This window comes from Hydra vulgaris, chromosome 04 (assembly GCF_038396675.1).
Source record: "Hydra vulgaris chromosome 04, alternate assembly HydraT2T_AEP".
Classification (NCBI taxonomy): domain Eukaryota; kingdom Metazoa; phylum Cnidaria; class Hydrozoa; order Anthoathecata; family Hydridae; genus Hydra; species Hydra vulgaris.
This window is the reverse complement of record NC_088923.1, coordinates 7,749,188-7,771,359: the sequence shown is the minus strand read 5'-3', so window position 1 is coordinate 7,771,359 and position 22,172 is coordinate 7,749,188. Positions and strand designations below refer to the sequence as shown.

The window sequence follows — 22,172 nt, the reverse complement described above, 5'->3', positions numbered from 1 at the left end:
TTTTTTGAGCCACCACTGTATATATATATATATATATATATATATATATATATATATATATATATATATATATATATATATATATATATATATATATATATATATATATACATATATATATATATATATATATATATATATATATATATATATATATATATATATATATATATATATATATATACATATATATATATATACATATATATATATATATATATAAATATATATATATATTATATATATATATATATATATATATATATATATATATATATATATATATATATATATATATACATACATGTATATGAAAGTTAAATGAAAAAGGAGAGGAAAAAAAATGTATTCAAGCATTTCATTTGCTCCGTTTGCAGTCGCTCTGTTGTTGTAAGTTTTTTAAGTTTCCTTCAACTTGTACAAAACATGCCAATAAGGAGTTGCTGCACCAACTTTAATTACTTTTAATCTTGAGAGAGAGTTCTTTATTAAGCTTTAAATCTTTATTATTATAGAGTAAGATTTCAGGTACTCCAAGCACTTCGGTTTCACTTGGTGATCATGATCATTTAGCTTGTCAATGCCATCATTTTCATATCTTGATCTAAGTTATTGACTTCATTTTCTTCCAAATCATTGCCACCACCCTCATACAGTTCCCTGAATTTATCTATACATAAGAAAAGTTTATACTTATTTTCTCCAAAGTAAACAAATGACAAAAATATTCACCAACCTCTAAATCAAAGAAAATTGAAACGTACCTTTACCCATCCCCAATAAATACAAGACATCAATCAATGATCTTTCGCAGTTATATCTACTCCGCTTAACTATTTGACCATTTTCCCTTATTCTTTTTTAATTAGGTAGATGAGAGTATAAAAGTATATCTGGAATTAAAGTAAACAAGCGAATTTTTTTTTTAATCATAATTTTATAAATCTATCGTAAGGTTCGCTATTATAATAATACCGATTTTTGTTTAATTTTTGCTTAATTTAAAAGAAACATATAAAAGAGAATGTATTGAAATCCATGGATAAAAATAATTCTTTTGATTTATTTTTTTATACTTTTGTGCAGACTTCTTTTTGTTAGGTTTGGTTACTTTTACTACAAAGGTCCGGAGTACTTTATTGAAAAAGAAGTTAAATATAAAAATTTCATTTTGAACAACAGTGTTGAAGTCTGAAAAGTTTGTCAAGTAATTATGATGAATTTCATTTAAATAAAATTGAAATATTACAGACCATCATAGTTTTGTTTTAAATATGAACTATAAAACTTAGTGTAAGTTAAATTTACACAAGTTTAACGCTCCAAGCACATGTATAGGTTGTTCGCAAAGAACAGTTCTATCGGATCATAATACTGTTCTACACGAATGTTTTATTTATTGTAAAATTCTTTAGTTTTATATGACTAATACTACCCAACACAAATATAACATTAACACACCTATACAAAAATGGTCCCAACCTCAATTTTGAGGACCAAAAAAACGACCTTTTGGACATTAATCTGCAGGGTCTCTTGTATCACTAGATGCAAAAATTAAAATCTAATCTCTATAGCCTAACGAGAAAAACACATTTAAAGTTTTATAGCTACTGATTGAACTTGGAGCTCCGTTGTAAATCTATTTTGTTTTTTTTTCACTTTTGGGTTATGGAGTTTTAAAAAAATATCAAAAACTCTTTACATATATGTGTTGGCTATAACCTGACAAAAAATCAGCTCTTTAACACTTGTGGTTTGTGTACATGGAAGTATAGAGTATAGCACTAAACCTCTTCAAAAAGAGACAACGGATGCTTAACGTTTTTATTATAACTTTGTTATTGACTATGGAAGTTTCAAAATTTAATAGAATGAAGTCTTGGCATGTATCTTTTAGGCAAAAAAATAGGAGCAAGATATCTTTTATCTGTGAAAAGATATAGCTCTTAAAGTAGAAACCTCGCCTTTGAAAAAGCGGCAAAAATGTAGCAGTTTTTTGTGTTTTTTTTGTCTTTTAAAGATTCAAAGTTACATAAAATAACTAATCTAGTAACAATATGAGGTGACTAGTGGATATGGGATTTTATGGTTGTTAGACATCACATTTGTGTGTGCTTAGTCTGCAAAAAGAGTGCTTTTTTTGACCTTGTTTGTTCAAAAGTAGGAGCAAAAAACACATAGAGAAATTATTTTCTAGTTGTTCTGAATTTAAAATGCATAAAAACCTCTTTTTGTTTTAGTAGTTAAACCTACAGGTTTGCTTTGTTGTTGCTTTGTTTTTCCTAAACGTTATTGACCAAATATTGGAAATACACAGTAATAACAGCTTCTTTTATTTAAATAGGAAATATATCTTTACTGAATTGGGTTTTAATAAGATATCAAGTAGAAGAAAATCCCATATAACCTTAATCTCCTATTGAAAAAAACATATACACACAGACATGAAATGATTTCTTTTAAAAAAAATTACTTTATGGTGTTGTTGTGATATTTATTACTTTTTCTTCAAATTGCTGTTGATATTTTTTTATTTAGTACCTGCAAAATAAGCTATATATTTCTGAAAAATTTTTTATAAACTTAATAAATATAGTTTTTAATATAAACAAAAATTTCAGACAAGAATATTTATTATCAACAAATTTTGTCTCAAGTATTTCTAGAATGAAATTCTAGAAATCACTGTTTAACTGTTAAAAAAAAAAAATTATTTAAATAATCCAATTCAAAGATGCTTGCTGTTATAGTCAATAACACAATTCAGTAACTGGCTTCCATAACTAGGGTGATCAGAGTTTCTTTTGTACCTTGCCCATTGAGCAATGAAGATTGAATGCAAGGTTTCTGTTGATTGCTCACTAAAAATGCCCAATGCCGAACCCTTTGATATGTTAGAAAGTCTTTGATATGTTGAACATATGCAGTATTTAATGTCCTTCCAAAACAGGAGCTAACAACACTCTTAAAATGTTGGAATGTTTTTACAAAACCAAGCATGTGTTTTGCTTTTCCGCTTCCAACAATTCTTTGCAAAACATTTATGTTCTTCAAAAGCTTATGACAATCATTTCCAACAAACTCTCCACCATGATAAGGTTGCATATTCAATTTGAGAAGTAATGGCCGATCTTTGCCTTTAGGCCATATATTTAGCATTGATTTGTAAAGATGATTTACAATTCCAAAGAGAAGATGAAGTTCCATTGGGGGAATAAACTCAATAACTTGTTTGACATCTTCTTGGTCAAACAATGAATTATGAACAACATTATGAAAATCTTTTGCGCACATTTTTCCATTCCCTTTCTCAATGAATGCTTTGTATTGCATCTTAATGGATCTGAAGTTTCTTGGAGTTCCCTGTTCTTTGAGGTCATCAAATTTAACATCACACCAACAAGGGCGTTTGCTTGAGTGAGACTGAATGCCACAAATGATATTGGCTAACTTCATGTCACATGCAATAATGAAAGGCACATCAATTTTCCCAATTAAACTTAAAATTTTTTTGACATTTTCATAAGTTTCTGAAACATTTTCAGCAACAGCAACAAGTAGCTGACGCTTGGCACTTGTTTCTTTCCCATGTTTTACAGTCAGTAAGCTTTTTTCATTTGAGGCTGAAGTTTTTGTGACATTTCTACATCCAACATTGGAGATAACACTCAAGCTGAACTTTAAAAAAAATTCTCCACCATCAATACCAAGTTCGATGAGAGGCGATGAAGTGATTGCTCTAACACTGAGAATTGAGTTATAAAAATCTCCTAAACTCTTGCAATGAACAGCATCCACCAATTCTTCAGTTTTTGTTGATCGCTTTGTAATTGAGATTTCAGAAACTTTGAATAAACCTTCAACTTTTCGACCAGCCATTGTAAAATTTTCCATAAATTATGTTTCAACAATTTTTAAATTTGTAGTCTTGTTTAATGTTACAGCCAGTTCTTGCTTCTTTTTATTTGACCAATATTGATTTGAACTTGAACCATGTTCAAAGTAGTTAGAGAAGTTCTTGATATTCACTGAGCTCTGGAGGTACCTGGAGTAATAGTTAATGCTTTACCACTTTCTTTGCTCAACCTAATTGTGCCCTGTGGAGAGGATACCTTTTGAGTTATTACAGAGGACGCAAATTTTTCAGCAGTTCTTGAATCAGTTGCTATCATTTTCTTTAAGTTTTCATACTTGGTGGTTTGTGAACAAACATGTGTTATTCCTCTTTTGATTACACTGAGTCAGTTTGAGCATAGATTATCAAAGCTACTTGATGTTTCTTTCAAATCTTGATTTGTTAAAAAAGTGAGCTTTGTAGAATGTCCTTTTAGTTTGCCAACTTGGCAAATTAAACAATTACAAGAATCCAATCTTCTGGTCTTTGGTCTAATAATCACTTTGTTATAGTCATGAGGTTTGGAAAGAGGCAAGTTTCTATCACCCTTGCCATGCTTTTGTACCATCGCTCTGCAGGAATTGCATATGCCGAATGGAACTCTATCATCCTTAAAGTCAATAGAATTTCCAGAAAAAATATCTAGTATCCTTTCCTTGATGAAATCAGTAATATGTCTGTCACATTTTGAAAAACAAAAAAAGCATACAGATTGCCGACAATCATGATGAGTTTTTTTTATATGGCATTTCAATGGTTAAAAAACTGATCTTTGAAAAATAATTTCAGTACAAGCTTGTGTTGATAAAAAATCTTTTTAGTTGTTTAGATTTTAATTACATTGAAGTTGCGGTTTTTGTAATTACTTAAAAGTAATTACTTTAAAGTTGTGGCTTTTGATTTTTAAATAGTAGAATCAAACTTGGTCAGAGCAATAAAAGATAGGAGGTCTAGGAGATACTTCAAAACAAAAAAAAACACAACAAGGTTATGCATTTTTGATTTATATAAAAAAAACTTGATTCTAACATTAATACTGAAATTATTTTATAAATTACCAACTAATTTTGAATTTACAATTCAAACATATTTTTTACAATATGAAAAAAGTTGTTATTATATCCAATTTTTGGTCAATAATGTTTAGAAAAAACAACAAAGCAAACCTGTGGGTTCAACTACTAAAACAAAAAGAGGTTTTTATGCATTTTAAATTCAGAACAACTAGAAAATAATTTCTCTATGTGTTTTTTGCTCCTACTTTTGTACAAACAAGGTCAAAAAAAGCACTCTTTTTGCAGACAAAGTACACACAGATGTGATGTCTAACAACCATAAAATCCCATATCCACTAGTCACCTCATATTGTTACTAGATTAGTTATTTTATGTAACTTTGAATCTTTAAAAGACAAAAAAACCACAAAAAACTGCTACATTTTTGCCGCTTTTTCAAAGGCGAGGTTTCTACTTTAAGAGCTATATCTTTTCACAGATAAAAGATATCTTGCTCCTATTTTTTTGCCTAAAAGATACATGCCAAGACTTCATTCTATTAAATTTTGAAACTTCCATAGTCAATAACAAAGTTATTATAAAAACGTTAAGCATCCGTTGTCTCTTTTTGAAGAGGTTTAGTGCTATACTCTATACTTCCATGTACACAAACCACAAGTGTTAAAGAGCTGATTTTTTGTCAGGTTATAGCCAACACATATATGTAAAGAGTTTTTGATATTTTTTTAAAACTCCATAACCCAAAAGTAAAAAAAAAGCAAAATAGATTTACAACGGAGCTCCAGTAGCGCAACAGCTCCAACGGAGCTCCAGTAGCGCAAAAAGCTATAAAACTTTAAATGTGTCTTTCTTGTTAGGCTATAGAGATTAGATTTTAATTTTTGCATCTGGTGATACAAGAGACCTTGCAGATTAATGTCCAATAGGTCGTTTATTTGGTCCTCAAAATTGAGGTTGGGACCATTTTTAGATAGATGTGTTAAGTTACAATAATTCATTAATATGCTATGCAATTTAAATAAATGCTATGCAATTAATATGCTATGCAATTTTAAATAAAACAAAAATAAAATAAATAAATAAAATGAGTTTTTGATATATTTATTTTATGAAAAGGTATATATTTGGTTTTAACCGCATTCAACGAAAGTTTTTTATTTACGAATCATTTAACTGAACTTAACTGTTCATTAACTATTTTAAAAACTGTTTTAGTATCTCAGTAAGAATAAAATTCTCTTTTAAAAGTTCAAAAAACACGATTGAATAGATAAAGGTCAGTAGTTTGTAATATTTGACTATGCGACTTTTAATTTGCTAGAAACGATACTTAACTTTAATATGAGATCAAGTATGTGAAATAAAGAAGGTTACACAACATCAAATACTTGCTTGATAGTTTCAATACTAATTTAATCAAAACCTGCACTTTTAATTGCTTTTTTAGTTAACCTTCATTGCAACCAACATGTTAAAAAAAATACTTAAAATATTTATTGGGATAAAATCATTTTTTATTTAGAGGAAAAAGCCAAAAAATTTTTAACCCAAAAATCTCCAAAGCTCCAAAAAAAATTTAACATTTTTTAATGATTCCATTCATTTTTAATGATTCCATTCAAGCTTAAGAAACCATTAAAAAAAGAAACAACATGTATTGCAAAAAGGAATAAAAAGTATCGAGGGAAACAGAACATGTTGCGTTGAAATTTACTCGACACTGGAAAAGACTCAAACAGTTGTTCAAGATTTTAAATAAAAGTATTAAATAAAACATCACAAGTTAATTTGTTAAAAATAAATCGTAAATTTGAAGATTTATTACAACTGCATACTTTATATAAGGAAATTTTTATATGAGAAAGGTAAAAATTTCAAGCATAACTTTAGATATTAATTTGAGAAGTGCTTTGCAAAATATTGAAAATATTTGTCAGTATCTCAATGATGGAGGAGTTGAATTGAACAATTCACTCCTTTTTAATTAAATAAGTATTATAAAAAATGTATCAATTGAAAAGTCAACAAATGTAAAAAATTGTACTAGAAATGGGTTTTACAATTACTAATGTTTAGAAAACATTTTAATTATTGTAAAAACGTTGAGTAAAAACGTTGAGTAAAAACGTTAAGTAAAAACGTTGAGTTAAAACGTTGAGTAAAAACGTTGAGTAAAAACGTTAGTAAAAACGTTGGGTAAAAACGTTGAGTAAAAACGTTGAGTAAAAACGTTGAGTAAAAACGTTGAGTAAAAACGTTGAATAAAAACGTTGAGTTAAAACGTTGAGTAAAAACGTTGAATAAAAACGTTGAGTTAAAACGTTGAGTAAAAACGTTGAATAAAAACGTTGAGTTAAAACGTTGAGTAAAAACGTTGAGTAAAAACGTTGAAAAATAATTTAAAAATTTGTTAGTTAAGTTAATTCAAATTTTTTAACAATCAATAAAATTTAAAAGTTACTTGATGATACTCTCTAACTTTCAATTGAAAATAATCTTTAGCTTCTAGTTGCATTCTTCAATTTAAAATGTTATTGTAAAGATAGTTCGTGTTTAAAGTTATTTAGATTTGTTGAACTAATCCGAGTTTTGGCTTAGACTTGACCATACGGTTTTATGTTAGAGTTATCTTAACTTATGTTAGAGATGTACTTCATGAATCGGTGTCAAACCTGCTCGAGTTTGACTATATTTTGAGCTAGATATGGCATTTAATGCATTTAATTTTGGGGTGTAGTGATAAGGCAAATATTGTCTTCTTTTAGCCCCGGTCATGTAAATTTTATTTATATAAAACGGCATTGTATTCATTTTTTAATGACGAAATAAATAAATAAAATAAATAATGCAAATTCTTGGTGGGCAAATGTATGGACTATACGATGTGCGTATTGTGTACTCCATACGTTCAATTTCAAGATTTAAATTTCAAATTTTATGTATAATTTGTACAAGAATACGCTTTTAGGCAAAAAGAGCTTTTGAGCATACGGTTGCAAGCTGATGCAGCCGTGCATACTTGTTTTCTGACCATTGTTAATCATTACATAACCTAGATCTCCTTTAGATTTTGTGCACCATGAACAATTTTAGTTCGTGCAAGTAGACGATGGTGCGGAAATTTGTCAAATAATTTTGCAAAATCTGTAGATATAATGTCACTTGGGTGAACTTTGTAAGCAGCTTCTGTCATGATGTTTGTGGGCAGCTTATGTAAAAATGTCACAAGTTTTGAGTATTTTTATCAGGTAAACTTGTTTTGAGTTCCTTGTTGAGCTGGGTGATGAATTTAATTGTGACCAGGTGATGTGTCCTTGTATCAGACTTTTCATTACCTTAAAAGAGACAGAAATGCGTAAATTATAGGTAGGTAGTTTAAAAGATTCATCTTACTGCTTTTTAAAGAGGGAGTGATTTCTTACTTCCATTGAGACGGCACTTCCATTGAGACGGCACGAATATGATGCAGAGTGGGATAGCAAAGCTTGTCGCTCAGTACTTAAGGACGCGTATGTGAATGCAATCGAAGCTTATGTATTTGATTTTTATCTGGTACGGAAGCTCTTCTTAGAAAGATCGGTATGATGTGAGGGTATTTTGTTGGTGTATGCTAGTGGAAAAAGGTTTCAATATTGAGAGAGGCTCTTTTGGTTTGGTTTTGAAGCCTGATTGAAAATAATTATTTAGTGTGTTACAGATTACTTTAGAGTCTGTGGTTGTTTGATTGCTTATTGTTTTTAGTTGACGGATGCGGTCGTGTGTTTCGTGATTGCTCCTGATGTATAAGTGTGTAACTTTTGTGTCTTGTCTACTATTTTTGTTTAGTTTTATAAATAAAAATTGCAGTTTTGACTTTTTTACTATTTTACTTGCATTTTGTGTTGCTTGTTTCTACTTTTGCATTTAGATTGCACTACTTATACTATGAAGCTTGTCAAATAAGTGACCGAAGGCGTATGAAAACATATAACGTGGTCACCCACGTTATATGTTTTATAGTATAAGTAATGCTTGTTAAAGGGACGTATACCGCTAATGCTTCGTAATAATTTTCGATGAATATTTTTTTATTTGTCAAAAAATGTTAAATCGTTAAGAGCCGAATATGAAATATGCGTAGAGATTGAGTAGTTGTCAACAATGTTCCATATAAAACGTTTCTTTTAAGGTCAGAGGAACATTAATTTCTTTTTCACTAGTTTCTTGGTCAAGAAAAGCTATACTTCCATCAATGAAAAAATGTGCCTGTTTTTTGGTTGTGTAGATAAGAGGACATGCTACTTTTATGTACATTGTCCGACCTGGTTTATTGGTCAGGATCAAGTTAAGTATGTTTCCACTCGAGTACTGGGTTAGATTAAATTTGTTAAAATTTGGGTCAAATAAATTTAGTTTAGTTTTGAAAATTGCTATCTGTTGGCTAATCGTTTTGTACATATGCCCCGATACCACTTCCAACATCGATTTTAAGTTACTCAAGTTAAAGTTGCCATAGGCTAGTGAGGTTTAGCAGTTAATTAAATTTTATTTGTTAGAGGCAATGCTGATTGAGCTTGTTATTTTTTTTGAATGTTGAGTTGAATTTTTCTTTTGAATAGATAACTACTCCTCTTCCTTTAATAATTCTGTTTATTTTGAATAATCGATGGCCTTCTAATTTTGTGTCAGATCTGTCAGTAAATCAAGTTTTGGTGACCAATATTAAGTGTGATTAAAGTAAGATGTCTCTTAAGGTGATTTTAGCCCTTAGTTCTTTAATCAAAATAGCTCGTTGAAATAGCTCGTTTTCTATCCCAACTTAGAATTCTAACTTTGAACTTATTTTCCCTATAAGGAGTGGACAGTAGAGGGTTTCATTTAAATATGTTATTGCGAAAAAAAATTCTAAATCAAGATAGATGTATTTAAGCGATTTTCTAAGTATTATTGTTTTCTTCTTTTAAGAATATTGAGCATTCTATTTGTTGAATACATTTTAAATATATGTATATTTATATATATATATATATATTGCGAAAAAAAATAATCATGTGTATATATATATATATATATATATATATATATATATATATATATATATATATGTATATATGATTAAAAAAGATAGAGAATTTATGAAGATTTAATACATTTTTTAAGTAGAATTAAAACAAACAAACAATGAAAACAAGAATGTTTATATGCATTCTTCTATCCTTACGTTGCTACTTACTTAACAGTCTTGATATATACTTGTTATGCGCTGATTTTATCCACAATTTTGCTTCTTCATACTCATTCCTCTCATTTTTATTTTCATTCGTATTTTTTGTTGTTCCTACTTTTATAAGTACATACATAAATAAAATACAGTGCAATGAAACCCTAAAGAAAAGGTAAATAAAATGAATTTCAATTTATTATGTGTAGTTTGTGAAGGAATTGAAAAGTCTATTTTAATTTGCAAAAGCTTATTTTGTCGCGTGTTTTATACAGCAGTTCTTTAAAATATATATCAATAAAAATTATCCTAGAGAAATATTGCTTAAAATTTAAAAAAAATTTGAAAAAGATATTTATATTATCTGTATCTGAGATTGAGAAATTGAAACTGATATAAAATCAAACTGCATTATGAAAAGGCATATCGAGAAAAAACGTATGCATTGAGAAAAGACATCTAAAGCCTCTAAGCTACGTATTTCGTCGTTTAAAGATGTCTACCTCGCCAAAAAATTTGCTAAGAAAATAAAAAAAACACTTAAAATCTATTTCTTTCATCAAAATTTAAAACATTTCATGAGCCGTCTAATTGGCTAAACAACTTTATAAATAAATAAATATAAGTTTTGTAATATCAAAGATATCATTAAAATTGAAGAAAGAATAAAGTCTAAAATTAAACAGTTACTCCATAAATATAATGGATTTCATTCACTGAACTCGATAAACACTTTACTGTATGAAAAATGCATTAATTAAAAACAATAATAAATCATTTTAATCAGCTTGTTTGTTAATCTGTCTGTTTGCCAGCAAAAAAAAATTTCAACCAAATATTTAAAAAGTATTTACGTGAATAGGACTAGAAAAATAAAAACTTAATCTTGTCACTAGTGTTGCGAAGGTAAAAATTACCAGTAAATTTACTGGTAAATTTTTTAAAAATTACCAACTTTTAAATTATTAAAACTCTTTATTAAAAAGAAAGACGATGCTAATTGTTGTTATAAAATAAATTGAGCAGCCGTTGCGCAGTGATTAGCGCGCTTGCCTCAGAGACACGAGATCCGTGGTCAACGTTCTTCACGAGATCCGTGGTTCAACGTTCTTCACGAGATCCGTGATTGACTCAGAGACACGAGATCCGTGGTTCAACGTGGTTCCACCTCTGGGCAAGTTTTATAACATTGGTAAGGAAGCAGGCATGAATTTCCTTTCAAATGCTCTTCCGCGGTTGCACAAAGAAATCTTAATCTGACTGTGGCGGATTAAAATTTTTTGTGGTCCAGGGCTATTATAAAACAGGAGGCTCTTTACCAAATCATTGATCAAAGATTTAGTTTACAATTTTTTTTTTTTCTTTCAGTATAGTGTTTTCAAAAAAATCCTACCCTAAATCCAGCACTCGGGGCGTCTTTTTTTTTAATTAATGTTCTTAAATGAGGAAGTTCATTATTTTAGACATTCACGCCAAAATGCGTGAAGCAGGGATTGTATTTTGTTTACATTTTTTGGTTTTCATTGAAATATTGATAGACATATTTTAAAAGAATGCATTAAACTAAAGGTAAAGTCAAAAATGGCTGGTTCCCAGTGGGCACGGTACGTTTTTAAAACGTTTTTTAGACGTTTTTATAAGGTTAAAACCTAATAAAAACGTCCAAAGAACGTTTTAAAAACGTACTGTGCCCACTGGGTTGGTTGAATACTAGGTTATATACCTCGCTTTCATACCCCAAGTTAGTTTGGAAAACGCCTAAGTGTATTGTGGAAATGACTCAATAAGTGCAAACCCCCAAATGCTTTTCTTATAGGTTTATAAATTATTTTTTCTACTTAAAATTGGCCCGTTCAGATTTGAAATTTACCAGTAAATTTACCTGAACATTTTTCGCGAAAATTTTGAATCAAAATTTACCTGTAAATTTACATTACTACTTGTCACCAAGCCCCAAATGCATTATGATTAAATAAAATGTAATTAAATACATTTTCAACAAGTATATGTTAGTCGAAATATTATATAAAAATTATAAAACATAAAGTTTGAAATATTTAGAAATTCAAAGCATTAGATTTAAAACTTAGTTTGTAAAATCAGAACATATAATTAAAGAAGAAAATACTAATTAAAAAAAAGAAAACATTTTATTTTTGTTTTGATTTATTGTCTTCATTAATTATAAATTTTTTCATTTATTATTTTATTTAAAATACAAAAACAAACAAATAGTAAAAAGTAAAATTAAAAAATAGATAAACATCACAAAAGACAAAAATAAAATGTATGACGATCGTTTAAATTGATAAAATAAATTAATTAATACTTAACAATAATTATTAAGTTATGTTACTGTATGGAGCTGTAGGAAAACAATTTAATAGTAAAAAAAACGGACATTTTTTTTACTAATAGTTTGCAAATTTTTGGTGTAACTTTTTTGTGTCATTATTGTTTAGGTGCCCCAAGAAAAAATAACGATCTTAATACAGAGCACCATGAAGAGCATTTAAAAAAGAAGTTCGTGTCTCTTTTTGTATGAGGAAAGAGACGTGAACTTCTCCGTCATCGGTATATCGATGACAAAACATGCCCAGAGCTCGCATGGAACCTAAATCTTTTGCTTTAAAAGCAAGCGCTCCAGCCCAGTGGCTTGAGCGCCTTCTTGTTCATATTTTTACTTATTTTTTAGGTGACTCTAAAATACTTTTAAATATTTAACTAGAAAGTTTGCACCTCTTTCCCTAGCAATAACGCAAAATATACCCAAAGCTCGCTTCAGACCCTGAATCTCATACTTCTAAAGCCAGCCAAAAATTATTATTAAATTTTTTTAAGTACAGGAAGAACTGTATAAATTGCTTATTTAAAGTCCAAAAAGGAGCAAATTGCGTTCAACAAAATAATCTAAGCACGTTCCTATGCTTTTGGACAATGAAACAACGTCAGATTCTATCACGACTGAAATATCTTCTAGTTTAACACTCCTACGTTACCGATATCCAGGAACTATGCTGTACTTAGATATAAAATTTAAAAGTTTGATACAAAATAAAAAAACCCGCACTTTTGGAGAATGAAGTGTGAAATCAAATAAACTTTTAAATGCCAATTAGAGAGTTGGAATTTAAGATAGCAAAGAAACACTTTTAAGTTTAGATGAGGCGAAATATATTTTATAAAAACTCAGCACAGATTAAAATTAAACATTTAAAAAATAATTTTTGCTTTTCAAAATGTTTTTATAACAAAAGCTAAATACTAAACATTCTAAAAAGATTTATATATATATATAAAAAAATGTCTAGTTTGAATATTTTGGTGATATTGTTATATATTAATTCAACATTTGTTCTTAAGTTCTTAAGTTCTTTCATTTGTTCTTAAGAACTTTAAATTATTTTGTAAAGGAAAGTTTCTCTTAAAAAAGATAAATTTTTCATAGCATATTATATATTGCTGCTCATCGGGTTATGTTAGTATTTTTTTTTAGACGATTTTAGATAATAGAATAGAGACAGTACACGATTAACTTTAGTAAAATTCAAAATTTTAAAATGATCTAAAAGGTATTTCATATAATTTTAAAATCAAAAAAGTATATTTTATTACATAACCTAGTTTAACTATGTATTGTGTGCGTTCCCATATTAAAAATGAATTAAATATATCTGGACATAAATTTTCTTAAATGATTTACATTGTAAATAAATGTTAGTATAAAAACTGCAGAAAATGGGCACTAAATCCATTTAGTATTAAAAACAGTTATATGCAATTCCCAAAACAACATCCAACTGAGCTTTATAATAAGACAGTGTTTTATTTTATCAATACTCTATAAATAGTATAATTTATCATATAAAAATACTTTAAAAATCAACGCATACATTATAATAATAATTTCAACACAATTGTACGTAAGTCAAGGGCCTAATAGCTCCAATAATAAACATATTAACTATATATTAAAATCTCATCATTAACTTTGCAAATGATGCAAAGTAACCTTTTTTAGCAAAAATGTTTTACTTAACAAAATTTATATCATTTATAGATTTTTTGTAGCTTTTTCTGGGCAAATCTAAATTTTGTTTGAAAATCTTTTTATTTTATCTTAAAAAAAACTACATTTTGTCGAAATTTAGTATTTTTTAAGTTAAGAAAGTTGAAAGTGTTAATTTTTAAGTAATTTTCCATGTTTTATTACTCGCGACGTGCATATTCACCTGCTTGTTCTGAATAAATTTCATATCCATTATCAGTATTTTTTAGATATGGTTAACTACATTACGAACTATCTAAGATTTTTAGAGTAGTAAATAATATTTTCTATTAAATTTACATAAAGCGTCTTGATAGCCAACTTCTCAAAATCAGCATTTAATTTTTATCTTTTTATTTAGCTTGCTAAAAAAGTTTCTTATGATAAGAAATATCACAAACAAAAATATTCATTTTATTCAAAAGTTTGTTGGTGTTGCTGTAATCAAATTCAATACTAAGGTAGTGTCTAATTGACCAAAGCCAAGTTTTTAATAACTGTTTTATACTTAATTTTATTTCCATTCTGTGTGTGCAACTCTCATATTTAAACTAAACTTTCCATAAATGTCATTTGATCCTTTTAAAGATATATAGGTTTTTGATTTAGCAAGTTATAAACAGCTATTGTTGATTTTGGTTTTACATCTCCTGTATATATATTAACTGTATATAGTATATAGTATATTTACTGTAATGATAACAAAAGTACCAAGTGTTAGTTTTTTACACTTTAAATCAAATGCAATAAATTACGTAATATTTTACCAGTTAAAAAAATCAACTATTCTTATATCAACTATTCTAAGACTTATAATTCCTCTACAATAATAACAAAAAAACAACGCGTTAGCAGCAACCTTAAAAAAAATCATGAATCCAAACCAAATTTTAAAATTGTAGAATTATAACTTTTAGTGATTGCAACGTGAATAAATTTATCAATACCCTTTATACAAACCATATTGATTTTTTAAATATTCTAATTTTTCAAATATACTTTTTTATAATACTATTTCGAAATCTAAGACTCCTTTAAATAAAAAATACATTTCTTTAGCTTGACATGGTCTCCAGCTATAATAGTTAATGGTTTCCCATAAGTAGCTTATAATTTCATTGCATATCTCAATTCACATTATTTAAGTTTATCATTAGCATCAGTTAAAGTTTTCGAACACCACCATAAAGGTATATTTTCCCTGATTTCGCATTATTTTAAACATGTAACGTCAATTTCTTTTATTTAACTCAGAAATAAAAATATAAATATATTTTAATATTTCTGAAATAACTGCAAAATTAAACTGTTTAAGCAATGATACCATCCAAATAGCTGCTAGTTCAAAAAGGTTCTGCTTTTTGTTCATTAAAATGTTGCATTATGTAATTTCTAAAAAATCCCTATTAAACATTAACATTAAACATTAACATTAACATTAAGCTTAAAAGACATATCAAAGAAACGTCAATAACTATCGAAACAACAAAGTGTCCGAGTTAAATTTAAAAACAAGCTAGGCTCTAAACGAACCTAAAGTTTAGTTTATGCAAATATTTTTTCGACGACTAGCCAGCTACCAATGCAAATAAAAAAATTTTTAATTTAGAAAAAATAAATCTCACATTATAACTAACACGTTGAAACTTATAATAGTGCGTATAGCATTTTAAAGGAGTTTTCTCTGTTGAGATTCTTAATTATTCTCATGTATCAAATTGAAATTTTTGTGGCATCTATAAAGTTTTGCACAAGTTAATATACAAACGGCGTATAATTTTAATAATAAACAGTAGCTAAGTGTTTACCTATATTTCAAGAAAAAAAGTGGGGAAAAAAAAAATTATATGAAAGACAACAAAAAAAAAAAAGTAGAAAAAAAGTAGTTATCAAACTAACTAATGCAACTTTATTAGAACATACAAAAAAAAACTACTTTAATTACAAAATAAATTTTTATAACCAACCTTTTTTTTTTCATAGCTCTAGCAAAAGATGTTTCCAATCCTTATAAAGTTTCGCTTTTACCATTCTTTATACAAAAATGAGCAGAAAAAGTTTTAAAAATCTTAAAAAATGTGATAGGTATTTTATGAAAATGTTGAAATTTTTTTAACAATATTAACGATAATTTTAACAATATTTTTAAAAATATATGTAACAGTGTTTTTATTATCAAAAAAGGGAAAAAAAATAGAACATTTTGGTTTTTTAATATAAAATTTCTGGACTTATGCTATATTTGACATTACCTATTAGCGTAGCAACTGAAAAGAGATCTGAAAAGAGCATTGAAAAAAATTTAAAAACATTTAAGGACAAACTACGGCGCAGGACCGATTAATCGGTCCTGCACCGTAGTTTGTCTAAGTCTGTTAGTTATTACTAAGCAGTTAATTATTGAATCAGCCGATTTTTATTGAATTAGCATTAAATAACAGTCGTGGCACAGTGGAAGCGCACTTGCCTCAGAAATAATGTATCTGTGGTTCAAACCCCACCTCTAGGCAAGTTTTGCGTCATCGGTTTGGGAGCAGGCGTAAACTTCTGATTAAATGCTCATCTGCGGTGCTCAGTGATAAGACCAACTTCTTAGTGCACCTAAATAAAACTAAAAAGAATCAGAAGATGCAGTTTATCTATAAAAAATTTAAGAACAACAACGACGCAGAAGATGCAGCTCAAATAAATTTAAAAGATGTAATAAACCAATATGCAGCTATGAGGGTAAGAAAAACAAATATTTTCATTCAAGATTTTTGCTTTACTACATTTACATATAATTAAGTTACTTGTTTCCATGTCACTAAATTAAGATTAAATTGATAAAAATTTATTTTTTATCAATTAGAATGGGGGCAAAGAACCAACTTAAGGGCCCGGATTAAAACTATACATACGTGGGGATGGGAAGGGAGATATATACATATATACATGAAAAAAGTTCGGACACTATGGATATTCTATAAAGTCAAATTGTCTGATGCTTTTGTAATGATCACTTAATAACAGTTCCCTATGGACAATTATTAAGGTTTTGCAAATTTCTATTTGCACAATCATTACCGATTGCAACACCATAATTCCCTTGTAGATTAATTCTTCAAGAAGCCAATTCTCGAGTGAATGTATATAAAAGCCGTACCGCTAGTAACGCTAAGCAAAAGAGTAGTAGTCCCTAGAATAAAAGAAAAAGAGTTGAATAGTTAAGGGAAGACGTAAAAGATGCATAAACAAATAATTTGAGCATGCTGCTAAACATGGTGTTAGCAAATCAAGGCTCTTCGACAATATCAAAAAGACTAAACATAATATTGATTTATTAAATCTTGATGTAACTTTAAAAAAAATCAATTCTTTTAACGATAGTACATATAATCTTGATAACGATGGATTTAATGACAGCTATGCTGATAATTTTGATGTGCCATGATGTATCGTTTTAAGGTCATGATATATTTTAAATGAAATTTGGATGAATACCAATTGCAATAATTTATAAATGAAAAATAAGCTATCATTGTAGAAATCGCGTATTTATTTATTTAATATTTATAATCTCCTCTATACGGTGACTTCGGACACTTCCCAAACAACAAGGATATACTGGTCCAATAATGGTTAGCCTCTGCCAGCGAATTCATTAAAGGACCGATAAAGTTCTTCCTTGGATTGCCATTTCTGGAAAGCCGTAACAGGGCTATTGCCAAGCCTATATAAAATTGCCTGAGCTGGGTAGCCGGCAAAAAACCATTAATGGTCCAACAAAGATTTGCCGAAGCAAATCAACAGATATTGGGTTAATACTGGCACATCAGCGGTAACTTCAAATTAGTTTTGATATAAACAAGGGCACTTGCGTTTACAGCAGGGCTGCCATCTGGTTTTTTCGAAGCCAGATTTCTCAAATCTGGTTTGTTTTTTTAGGTTTTGCTTGAAATTTTTTTCCATGTTTATTTTAGAAAATCTAGTTTAAATCAGGTTTTTTTAAAAAATGTATGGTTTTTTTTTCTTTTTGGATTATTTTGTTAAATCTGTTTAATTCTGGTTTATTTTTTGTCAAGTCAATTTAATCAAGCTTTTTTTTTCATAAAAACAGTGAAATAGAGCGAAATAAACAAAATGAATGAAAATATAAACGAAAAGAAAAAAGGAACGAAAATGGGTAACAAAAAAATTTTGTTTATTACGGCTTATTAAAGAAATTCAAAGAATGAATAAACTCTCACCCATGAGTTCAACAGGTTTAAACAATTTATTTGGATTTGTTCCATTCATTTAAAATTCATTTTTTTTCTTAAAAAATTTTTTTTCAATAAATTATTGCATTTGCAGAAAATATTAGAAAAATCTGGCATTTAAGAAGACGATTTAAAGTGAAATACTTTACTTAAAAAAGGTAAAACGAGTTTTTAATGTTTCTGCAGATATTGAAAATTTAGTAACTGTTACTATTTAAGTAACAACTTATTAATCTTTTCTTTTTTCTTAAAATATCTAAATACAAAATTGATCTGACCTGTTGGTGATTTAGATTAATAATCTGTAGCTTATTGTTGATTTTTTGTTTTAGATTAACATCTTTAAACTAATAATGCCAAATAAAAAATCATATGAAAACTCTCGTAATTATCAAAGTGAGTGGGAAAAAGTATTTACCTGGATAAAAACAAGCTCTGAAGCATTTGAGCAAGCTTTTTGTCGCCTCTGCCGAACTAATCTACGTCCACACAAAGATAGCTTAGAGCAACATCAAAAAGCAGCTTCACACATTCAAAGAGAAAAAACATTAAATCCGTTTCAAAAGAAGATTAATTATCTAGGTCAAGTAAAAATTTCAGATGTAAAAAAAAAAGCAGACATTCAGCTTGCTATGTGTATATGCTTTCACTCAGCAATTTCAAATGCTGACCATTTGTGTAAAATTATTTCTAAGTTTGGTGTAGGCAGTCCCCTGGAACATCTAACACTCCACCGCACTAAGTGCACAAAAGTAATCCAGAACGTTATCTTATCAACTCCAGAAGGAGAAATTTCTGAAGAAATCAAATCAAAGCCATTTTCCATCCTCATTGACGAATTAACGGATGTGAGTTCAATTAAGCACCTTGCAATATGCTTGAAATATTTTTTAGAAAAAGAAAAACAGATTGTCGATGACTTTCTTGGCCTAACTCAAGTGATCTCAACCACTGGCGAAGATCTCTTTAATGCTTTGAATTATAGACTCCACTCTATTATATTAACTCTTAAAACCTGCATCGGATACAGTTCAGATGGTGCTTCAAATGTTATTAGCATACATAACTCAGTCTGGTCTTGTGCACTAATTAAATCGCCTAACTGTATTATGATGAGGCGCATTTGTCACTCTAAATCTTGTGATGCAAAATGCTTTTAATGTAATTCCAGCTCCAGTCGGTTTTTTCTAAGCGAGGTTCCCCGGTCAAATGTTGATCCAGAAAATCTAATGAATGAGCTAAATATGCATATCAAAAGCTTAAAGCAGCGTGTTTTTGAAACCAAAGGTTTTGTACTCCCTCTTCAGTGTGTTGATTTTGGGGCCAATTTCACCTCAGAGTGCCATATTTACATTCAAGGTCAACCTTCAAATAAAAAACTGAATGCTGAAGAATCAGTCAAAAATGTAAAAATTCGCTGTCATAGTTTTCTTCAGACGGTTTGAATCGAGTTTGAAAAAAGACTTTCAGAGAACAAATCAGCTTTTCACGGTTGTCAAATCTGTCTCTAATGAATGTTTTATCCCAAGTTATAAAAGTTTCCATTTTCAAAGCTACTTTTTCCTCATCTGATGAGTACAAAAAGTCAAGAAATTGAAAATCAATACAGAAAAATCAGTATCGTTGAATGGACTGAGTCTGACATTTTAAAAGAAAAAGAAGTTCCTAAAAATACTGCTGAATTCTGGATAATTTTAAGGGGGTATGTCGACATTTTTGGACATTGTGCTTTTCGCCACATTTCTGACTACTGCTTTGCTTGTCTATGTGTTACTGTTTCTAACTGTTTAGTTGAGAGAGTCTTTTCACAGATCACTTATGTGGAAAGTAAACAGAGAAACAGAATGTCAAACCAAGTATTGGATACAGTCATTCGCATAAAATCTTATTTAATGAGCCGAAATATTTGTTGTAAAGATTTTAACATTCCCGAAATAATGATTTCAAAGGTCGGAAATGAAATTTACGCAACAGATGCATGCGCAAATAAAGACCTTCACGTATTGGCGAAACTTCATTAATGTTTTACAGATTAATACTTAACCATATAAATTTTTTTATAAAATAGTTCTACTTTACTTCTCCTATTTTTATTTGTTCTGGTTTATTTCTGGTTTATTTTTTGTTTATTATTGGCTTGTTGCAGAAAAAAACCTACCAAACCTGGTTTACAACGCAGATTTTCGCATCAATCTTGAAAGTCACTTTTCATACAAATTTATCTTCTTATCGTTTAAAAAAAGACTTTTAGGTGAGAGTCTGTTCTGTTTTTTTTTTTATTCTAGTTTGCGTACATAATAAATTCTAGATAAATTTTTAAAATTAATATTTTATTAAAGAAATTTATGTTTTTTAAATAGTTTCTAAATAAATTATTGTAAGTTAATTCTTTTGTAAAACAGACGAGGTTTTGTATGGAATGTGTTGTTAGACTACAAATAACATAATGATTATGTTATATGATATAACATAATCATTATGTTATTTGTAGTCTAACAACACATTCCATTTTATATAGCATATAATATATCAGCATTACTTACAAGTCAATATATCTCAATCGTAATTATTTACAATAAGCATTAACCATTAAATTGGATTGTTTAAATTAAATTTTTTTCACCAAGTTAAGCTGGTTTTCAAAGATTTTTAGATTCTTTAAGCAATTTTCACCAAGTTGGTTAAAGAATCTAAAAACCTTATTAATAAAAACAACGACAACTTAAGAATAATACAAAAAAACTGATGGAAATATAGGTTTGATAGAAAAAGAAATGCAAATGTTGAAGTCAAAAAATGTATACCTAAGTATTATTAATATATGAGGCACGTAAGATGTGAAAAGCTACAATACAAGTAAGTCTTTATAGCAAAATAATTTAAAAAATTCGTTGTTGACTTAATGTTTTTGTTTTTTCTAAGAGTGTAATCGTTATTTAATAATTTTTTGTAAATATATTTGCTAATTTGTTTACTTATAAATACAATAAATAAGTATAAATAAACCTACAAAGTTGTGATACACATCATTACTGTATAGTCTAACAAAAGTAGATTTCAGACTGTAACAACTTTTCACAGTTTTGTCTATATTTATTGCAGAGTGTTTAAAATATATATTCAAGTTTTTCCTGTTCACAACTTCTTGTTATAAATGGTTCCATTTGACGGGGATTCTATTTATGAAAAAATTATGTTGACTGTTTGATTTTTTTGATTGTTGTTTATATATTAATTATTGTTGGCTTTTGTCATCTTTCAGCGCTTGTTTAGTCATGGTGAGCTTCTATGTTAAAATTTTTTCCAGGGGCGAAGACACGGGGAAGGGTTATATTTTACATCCCCGTTTTTTTGCTATAAAATCTTGCAACTAATTTTTTATTGCTCTCCAAAACAGCTAAAGCTTTAAAACTTTCAGCACTTGTATAGTCCCAATAACGTCGGGATGTTGAAAATCAAAGCATTTTCTAGGGCCAACGGTACGAAGGGCAACAAATCCCATTCCCACCTTCCCACCCTGACTATTTTATTTTGTTAATGAAAAAATTTTTTAAATTTACTTGTTGTTATTGAGGTGATAAAAGCGAAAGCGCATATAACAGAGCACCTCAGAAATTAAAAATTTGAAACTGACTAAACATAAAATTATTCTATTTAAAACAAGTAAAGGAGGCATTTTATTATATATTTATAAGGCATTTTATTATATAATTAAGTTTGAGCATTCATCAATTAAATTATTTCAACAAAGGGATTGTTTCCCGATTTC

At 28.5% G+C, this 22,172-nt stretch overlaps 3 protein-coding genes across 5 annotated transcripts in view; 2 read left to right on the top strand and 1 right to left on the bottom strand.

Annotated features, from left to right (window-relative positions):
• Positions 1 to 16,227, bottom strand: part of LOC101235790 (uncharacterized) — a 53,791-nt gene extending 37,564 nt beyond the window's left edge. Inside the window, exons 1-2 of the mRNA XM_065794751.1 lie at positions 16,130 to 16,227; positions 10,127 to 10,278 (exon numbers count right to left, since the gene is read on the bottom strand). Coding sequence (XP_065650823.1) covers positions 10,127 to 10,278; positions 16,130 to 16,143 — 166 coding nt within the window. The 5' untranslated portion in view covers positions 16,144 to 16,227. The remainder of the gene's footprint in view (positions 1 to 10,126; positions 10,279 to 16,129) is intronic.
• Positions 16,228 to 18,756: 2,529 nt separating this feature from the next.
• On the top strand, positions 18,757 to 19,563 carry LOC136079155 (uncharacterized). The gene has a single exon (XM_065794876.1). The coding sequence runs from the start codon at positions 18,757 to 18,759 to the stop codon at positions 19,561 to 19,563; it is 807 nt and encodes a 268-aa protein (XP_065650948.1).
• Positions 19,564 to 20,508: 945 nt separating this feature from the next.
• LOC105848003 (uncharacterized) overlaps positions 20,509 to 22,172 on the top strand; it is a 28,505-nt gene continuing 26,841 nt past the window's right edge. Inside the window, exon 1 of one of the 3 annotated variants that reach the window (XM_065795350.1) lies at positions 20,509 to 20,654. Coding sequence is in view for 1 of the 3 variants with exons in the window: in XM_065795351.1 (XP_065651423.1) it covers positions 21,225 to 21,259 (35 nt within the window). In the remaining 2 variants the exon portion in view is untranslated. Of the gene's footprint in view, positions 20,655 to 21,081; positions 21,260 to 22,172 lie in introns of those variants that run through there. The other 2 variants (XM_065795349.1, XM_065795351.1) reach the window with 2 other exon arrangements.